The 8,496-nt window shown below is 39.5% G+C and overlaps 1 protein-coding gene across 1 annotated transcript in view; it reads right to left on the bottom strand.

Moving 5' to 3' along the window:
- Window positions 1-4,669: 4,669 nt before the first annotated feature.
- DCT (dopachrome tautomerase) overlaps window positions 4,670-8,496 on the bottom strand; it is a 53,993-nt gene continuing 50,166 nt past the window's right edge. The window contains exon 8 of the mRNA XM_007944009.1: window positions 4,670-4,842. Within this exon, the coding sequence (XP_007942200.1) occupies window positions 4,670-4,842 (173 nt within the window). The remainder of the gene's footprint in view (window positions 4,843-8,496) is intronic.

The raw sequence follows: 8,496 nt of genomic DNA, 5'->3' as shown, positions 1-8,496 counted from the left end.
CACTATGCTACCAGAGCTCCTAATCACACACTAGAAGTCCTAAATGAAAAGATTTACTTTGAGGTCAGTATACTCAGTCATTTATTCATTTCAAGAATATTTTTGGACTGCCGTTGAGTCAAATCCTACTCACAGCGACCTCTCATTGGGTTTCTGAAGTGATATCTCTACGGAAGTAGATTGCCCAGTCTGCCTTCCAAGGAGTAGCTGGTGGGTTTGAACTGCCAGCATTCTGATTAGCACATTAGTCAAATGTCTTAGGCCTTATGCCACCAGAGCTCCCTTGGAGTGTCTAGGATGAGTAGAAGAACTCTGGTGGAGTAACAGTTAAAGCATTTGATTGCTAACCAAAAAGTCAGTGATTCAAACACACAAGCCACTCCATGGAAGAAAGATGAGGCAGTCTGCTCCCATAAAATTTTACAATTTTGGAAACCCCACAGGAGTCACTATGAGTCAGAATTGACTGATAGCTATGAGTTTGGTTTGGTTTTTGGATGAGGAGCAAGGCACTGTAGAGATATGGAGAGTTCCACCTTGGGTTTTGACATTGTATTGAAGAGAGTAATTACCTCCCACAGGGAAGTGAATTGACTCTTCTTTCTGGTACTCTCATGCATCTGTAGCATGTGCCTGAGGCACTTGACTGCTAACCAGAAGGCTGGCGGTTCAAACTCACCAGCTACTCCTTGGAAAGCAGACTGGGCAATCTACTTCCGTAGAGATACCACCTCAGAAACCCGAGGAGGGGTCGCTATGAGTCAGGTCTGACATGACAGCACATAACAACAACAACAACATGTATCTGTATCAATTATCCACCAACATTTTCTTTGATAATTGAAAATGAAAGGTGCTTTGATAACTGAAATGGAGTTGTACCGAGTATACAACCTGACTTCTAAAAGCTTCCATCTAAATCCACATAGCCATTACTTCATTAGCTCTAATTTCCTTTTTTCTTCTGGGGATATTCAGCAAGTTGACTGGCCTGGAAGGCTTACCTGGATGATCAGAGTTAGCTGCTGCAGTACCTCTCTCCTCTCCCCCTGCTCAGTGAGTTGAACTAGCCATCCTCACCCTGTATCAGTCATTTTACTCTGAGAATATCAAAATTAACTCCTCCCCTGAGAAAAAGGCATCTGATTTTCCCACTGAACAATAGAGAATGAGATAATAGCAATTGCTTAGAAACTCCTCAGAGTAGAAATATCAGTGTTTATTAAAGAAATTATTTTCGAAAGTGTAATATAAGCAGCCCTGGTGGTGCAATGGGTAAGTGCTCAGCTGCTAACCAAAAGGTCCGCGGTTGGAACCTACCCATGGCTCCATGGGAGAAAAGATGTGGTGATCCATTCCCATAAAACAGATTAGTAAGTAAGCACGAGTAAGCCCATGCTTACCTTGCTTAATTGATACTCTATGCCTATGCAGGAAAAGAGGACTTAATTCTTTGCTGTGGAGTATGGAGATAGAGAGAGATGCCAGCCATACTTAGAATCTTTGATGTAGTGAAAAATGTGAAACTGTCCCCTACAGATCAGTGAGTAAGCACAACTAAACCTGTGCTTACTTTATTGGGTAATCCGATACTAGTTAGAGGTGGGTATTTGCTTTATAGAATTATTCAGAATAGTTCATCTACAAAAAGTAATATCCCCTGATACTTTTAACACATACTTGATTTACACATAACTTCTAAGGAACATACCTACCAGAAACAGTTATATTTTCATTTTAATATATTTCTCTTTTCATTTGAAAATGGGATATAAAGACCTGCTCCCCAACAAGCTCTGAACTCAGACATAAACCTTCCAGAATGAAGTGTGTTGACAAAACATTGCTGTTTTCCATGAATATTATTAATGGCAGGGATTGAAACCTATACATATGACTGAGGCTAAACAGCTCTGGTAGCATAGTGCCTAAGGCACTTGACTGCTAACCAGAAGTCTGGTGGTTCAAACCCACCAGCCACTCCTCGGAAGGAAGGTTGGGCAATCTACTTCCATAATGATACTGCCTTGGAAACCCGAGGAGGGGTCGCTATAAGTCAGGTCCAACTCGATGACAAACAACAACAATAACAAAAAGGCCCAAGCAGGGCTTCACCCCATGAAGGACTCTGGGCTTCTGTCCACTTCTTGATTCTCATCTCTGAGCCTACTCTCAGATAAACCTGGAACTGATGAGACCTACTCAAGCTGAAGCTTACTTCAAACTTGGCTCAGTCCATTTTTTGGGCTTTTGAGGTTTATTATTCCAGGGAATAACACTGGGTCTCAGTGAATCCTGCACCCATACACAGAAGGCAGCTCCAAGGACTCTTGACGTCCATTCTTTGGGGCAAATAGCAACCACTCAGCTGCTAACCAAAATGTTGGCAGCTTGGATCCACCCAGTGGTTCTGCAGGAGAGACTGGTAATCGGCTTCTGTAAAAGACTGCACCCAAGAAAACCCTATGGGGCAGCTCTACTCTATCACATGGGGTTGCTGTGAGTTGAAATCAACTCGAAAGCATCTAACAAAAACAACAACATTCCAATGGAAAGAAGCCAAAACAAGCCTACAGACAAGCCACTCTCTAGAACTTCTGCCTCATTTCCGATGTACAGGTATCAGATATGAGCAGATGAAATTTGCCTTGAAATACCAACAACCATCAACTTCTCTCAGGTTTGAACATTTTAGTAAAGATTGTCTCATTCTTATCTCTCATGATCTGATGATGACTTAGCAAAATATTACCACTTAATACTGAATGATTATATTTTGTATGATGGTTTGCTTTTAAATTATAAAACTTTGTTGGTTAATACTCATAAGTAATTGTCAGTACAGTGCAGCATTAATGAATCTAAAATCAACTCTTAAAAATAAGCCAAATGCCTGAGTAATATTCTGTTGCACAAATATACCACATTTTGCTATCCTTAGTGGACACTGGTATTGTTTTCATTTTTCTGTTATTATAAATAATGCTGCTTTGAACATTTGTGTGTAAGTTTTTGTGCGAACACGTTTTCAATTTTCTTGGCTATATACATAGGAGTGGAGTTGCTTGGTCATATGATAACTGTATTTTTAACATTTTGAGGAACTGTTTTTCTAGGTGGTTGAACTGTTTTACAGTCCTGCCAGCAATGTATGAGACTTCCAGTTTCTCTATATCCTCACAAAAATATTTGTTATTGTCTGTCTTTTTTATTTTAGCCTTCCTGGTCAGGTAACGTGCTAATTCATTGTGGTTTTGATTTGCACTTCTTCAATAAATAATGATGATGTTCATGTGGAAAAAATAAATAAAAATAAGCAAATGCATTGTATGTGAATAATTTTTCATCTGAGGCTACTTAGTCAAGCAATTCACTCCAGACCAGCCCATGGGTGCCTCAGAGTAATGGGATCCTAATCAAATTGTCTTACATTCAAGATAATAACCTCAACAGCCTTCTCCAGTTGATCTTTCCTGGAAAGAGTGACCCTGATAGGTCCCCAGGTAATACAAATGTTTTGCACTCAACTAAACTAAAAATTGGTGGTTTGAAGCTACTCAGCAATGCCTCGGAAGAGAGGCCCAGCCCATCTGCTTCTGTAAAGATTACAGTCAAGAAAACCCTATGGAGCAAGTCTACTCTGTAACACGTGGAGTTAGCATGAGTCAGGATAGGCTCAATGCAACAGGTTTGATTTGCAGGGAGTGCGATATACTTAATAGGCTCAACTCTATAGTTTTATTCCCTCATTTATTTAATTAATACTATAGCACCAATGTTTCTCCAGCTATTAAATTCTGTGATAGGTCTACTATTAAAAACTGCAAGACTTTAAACAAATTCTGTAAAGTCTAATTGACAAAAGAGAACTGAATTAATTATTCATTCATTCAATCCCCATTCTCTGACCATTGTTGTTGTTGTTGTGTGCCCTTGAGTCGCCCCGACTCATAGTGACCCCTCCTTGGGTTTCGGAGGCAGTATCACTACGGAAGTAGATTGCCCAACCTTCCTTCCGAGGAGTGGCTGGTGGGTTTGAACCACCAGCCTTCTAGTTAGCAGTCAAATGCCTTAGGCACTATGCTACCAGAGCTCCGTAAGCCTATTTTAATCATCAAGGCCATTGTAAAGGCTGCAGAGAAAAAAAGAAAATTTAGAAAAAAGGAAGCCCCAGGAAGATGATCAGGAGGGCACCCAGACACATGTATGTTTACAGCTAAATGGGATCTTTGAGATTCATCTAGTGCCTGCCACCCCCACACCCACGCCTTTACAAATAAAGATACTTAGGCTAAGCGACACTGAACCCAGGTCTCAAATTATATTGACCTGCAAATGTAAATGAATTCACTCTTATCAATTTCTTGGTGCTCTCAGAACACAGAAAGGCTTAATCAATATGGAGAATTATTATCAGATACCACAAATTGTCAGCTCTACTTTTATTTGATGATAGAAATAGCCCTGAAAACTCTAGCTTGTGGTTGGTAAACAAACAAACAAATAGAAACTATAGCTACAAAATTTCTGTACTTGGAATCATCACTACAATAGGAGGATGTATGTCAGAGATCTTCAAGTTAAGGAAGAACAAGGAGAACGGTTTGCTCATTATCAAAGTCAGAACTGTGGCCTGGTCATGTCTTCTCAAGGGTAAGCCATGAATATTCTAGGCTTCTTCTGTGTATCTCTTGTTGCTTAACTGTGTCTCCACTAGAGGTGTATATCCTTTTCGAAGTCTTCTATACTGAAGAAAAACCAGCAGCACAAAAAGACCACCCAAGGCCATCAGCACTCCTATAACTATGAAGAGGATTGTGGTCCAACCCAGAGTTTCTTTGACTGAAATTAAAGCAGAAAAGAAGGGTCTACAATCAGGATTTTCATCAGCTGAATGCTCTTAGGAAAGGAAAGAATAAAGCAATTTGGCTTTTGCATTCATTTTTGTTGATAAAGCATAACTATTCTTGCTAGAATAAAATTTATCTTCTATTTCTTCACCAGCTATTTATCATACCCATAACTGTTTTTCTTGAGAAGATTGGAATTGGCATTCCATTATTTAAATACAGCTTGTTGTTGTTGTTGTTATGTGCCGTCGAGTCGGCCCCGACTCATAGCGACCCCTCCTTGGGTTTCCGAGGCAGTATCACTACGGAAGTAGGATTGCCCAACCTTCCTTCCGAGGAGTGGCTGGTGGGTTTGAACCGCCAGCCGTCTGGTTAGCAGGCAAGTGTCTTAGCCACTATGCTATTGCATTGAAAATTTTTTCTTGCGGTACTTACTGCAGAGTAAACCCTCTGAGGAAGAATGTAACTACTTTTGTGAGTTAAAAACACATTTGTAAAAATTCACGCTAAAAGGGTATCTGGAGAACTGCAAAATATACAGCCCTGAGGGAGAGAAAGTCTACTCTTGTCTCTCCTCTTTTATAGGGTGATAAATGTGTGAGAGAGATGAGATTGGCTATTATGACAGAAGCCATCCAATAGCAAGAGGAGATGACATTTGTACCCATTCAAATATTTGTGAATAAAATTTGAATCTTCCACATGATAAACCTAATCCTCTTCTCAAATATATTTCATAAGCACTCTGACAAAATTAATGGATTTCATTTTTGGTATATTTATGCCTATTTATCATTTCTTTAAAAATTATTTTATTAAGCCAGACATTTTTTAATTCAGTTCTTTTGGACTGGGTTCTTCTTCTCTATCCACACTCATCTAAAAGTAAGATTCTTCTAGTCTTTTCCTTCCAGTCTCACTGAGGATCCTGACCTATCCTGATGGGTGTCCGTGTCCAGCAAGAGGATTTTGTCTCCTCCTGCTACAATGCAGCAGCATAGTGTTTGCTTTTTTATTATTATTAATTTTTTATTTTAAGAGTTTGTTTTACATTCAACATTATGTGTACATTTAATTTCACTCCCCATTTACCATCCCTAACCCTACCCCAGTCTCCTCCCTTCCCTGCTCAGTAACCCTCCCCCTGTGCCCCCATAGTTATGCACTCCTGTGTGTCCTGCATTTCCTCTGTGTTCCCCCTCTGGTGCCCTATAGTCAATTGCTCCAATGGATGTATCTCCATAGAGTATGTGGGTGCATCACCCTGGGTTGAGTGGTCTGCATGTACATCTTGTTTACTATTGGGCTGAGAGCCAGCCCTTGGGAGTGAGTTTTATCCCAGGCCAAGAATATATCCCAGGACCATAGCATTGGGGGTCTCACCAGAGTCCATCTGACCAGTAATTCTGGTCATTACTGAGTTTTTGGATTTTGTTCCACGTTTTTCTTCTCACTCTATCCAAGATCTCCAGTTTTGATCCTTTCTCGAGTGGTTGGCATTGGTAGGCAGGCACCATCTGGTCCTTCTGGTCTCAAGGGTCATAGTGTCCTAGGGCTGATTGCTTCCAAATGCCCTTGTTTTTTTTTCACTCTTCTTCCCTCTGGTAGCGTAGTGCTTAAGGCACTTAACTGCTAACCAGAAAGCTGGTGGTTCAAACCCACTAGCCACTCCTCAGAAGGAAGGTTGAGCAATCTATTTCTGTAGTGATACCACCTCAGAAACCCAAGGAGGGGTCGTTATGAGTCAGGTCTGACTCGACAGCACATAACAACAACAACAACAGCTTGCTTCCGTTGATAGAAGACCATTAGCTGCATCTTAGATGGCCGTTTGAAAGCTTTGAAGAACCCAGTCACTACTCATTAATATAGGATGAGGAACAAGACTTTTATATATTTTGTTGTGCCAATTGAGTCTGGTGCCCCCCAATACTATGGTCCTGAGTCAGTAGACTCGTCTTTTTTAAACACAAATTTTTATTCTACTATTTCTTTATTAGGAACCAAAAATAATTGCCTTTTGTTACTGTCCAAACTCTTCTGAGTTGCTTTCAAGGCCCTCCATAATCAGATTCTTCTCACAGATCCATCTTTAATTCACATTAATCCCCTACACAAACCTTCCACTACAAGCAGGCTTTCTTCTCACAAGCTTCCAGATGGGTCTTTGTTCTATTCCTCACTTTTCTTCAATCTAAAAGGCCCCCTTCTTCTTCCTCACCCATCTAAAACCCACCAATCTCTTTAAAACTGGTACAAGACCCACCTTCTTCAAGTAGTAGCCTTCTCAAACTCTCCAATCCCTTCTCTTACACACAGGATTGTAAATTTCTTTGTCAAACCAATAACTTAATGTGAGTTTGTATCTTCCATTGATTTTACACTTTCTGGATATTTGGGTTCTTGGTATATACTTGTTAATTGACTGATGTCAGAAGAGAAGGAAGCACAGTCAAGATGCATATTCTAAATTTTTATTTTTTTGTTATTATTTTCTAATCCCAGACAAAAGGGAGAGAGAAAGAAGTTTCAAAAATATGTCTTCAACTGCCTAAAGAAAGGAAATTTCAGAACAAGTATAGTAGATGCAGAATGAGAAGGAAAAGCTATGGACAGATACCAGGACTTGAAAGACTTTGGAGTCAGAGAGTAATTAATGTAAGTTCAGAAATTCTCTTGACTACATTGTGGGCTGAGATTTAAGAAAGACAAAATAGACACAAATAGGAAAAATCACCAGCAGATAGGCTTGTATTGCTAGCTTCTTCTTAATTTCAAGATTTTTTTCTATTGTTTTACTTTTCCTTCTCCAATCATCCTGAGATCCTTAAATGACATATTGAGCCATGTGTAAGCCTGGACATAAAGAAGAATGTGTGTCCCTATATCCATTTAAGGGTCCCTGGGTGGCACAAATGATTTGTGATCAACTATTAACCTGAAAGTTGGCCATTGGAACCAATCCAGTGGCACCACAGAAGAAATCTTGGTGATCAGTTTCCATAAAGACTATGGGGAAAAAAAAAAAAAAAAACCATTTCCATTGAGTTGATTCCGACTCATGGCAGCCTCATGATTACAGAACAGAACTGAGCTCCATAGGGTTTTCTTGGCTATAATCTTCATGGAAGCAGATCTCCAAGCCTTTCTTCCACAGCACTACTAGGTGAGTTTAAATCACCAATCTTTTGATTAGTAGCCCAGCACAAACTGCTTGTACCACCATGAAGATTACAACAAAGAAAACCATATGGAACAGAATATGAAATCAACTCAACAAAAATGGATTTTATTTATATCCATTTATCAAAATATTCTCCAATATTTTGGACCTGATGGAAAAAGCTATCCAAAGCTCTATATTTAAAAAAAAAAAAAAAAGGATTAGCTATAAAGCCTTTTGTAGCCCAATCTGTTGTTCAGGCTAAGTTCAGCTTCATCATAAACACACCCAGTGGAGCACATGCTGCTTGATTAGAATCATTAAAAAGAAACACTGGCCTGGTTATACCATAACGTAGCATCAACAGCCTATATTCATTTAAAATTTTGATAGTTTATTCATCATGGGTTTGTTTGTTTTTGCATTAATTTTGATTTTTCATATAGTGTTGCATTACTACTTATCTTGATGACTCTTTTTTTT

This window comes from Orycteropus afer, unplaced genomic scaffold (genome assembly GCF_000298275.1).
Source record: "Orycteropus afer afer isolate SDZICR_OR568_19922 unplaced genomic scaffold, OryAfe1.0 scaffold00117, whole genome shotgun sequence".
In the NCBI taxonomy this organism is placed as follows: domain Eukaryota; kingdom Metazoa; phylum Chordata; class Mammalia; order Tubulidentata; family Orycteropodidae; genus Orycteropus; species Orycteropus afer.
The sequence above is the reverse complement of the archived record's forward strand: the minus strand, read 5'-3'. Positions and strand labels throughout refer to the sequence as shown.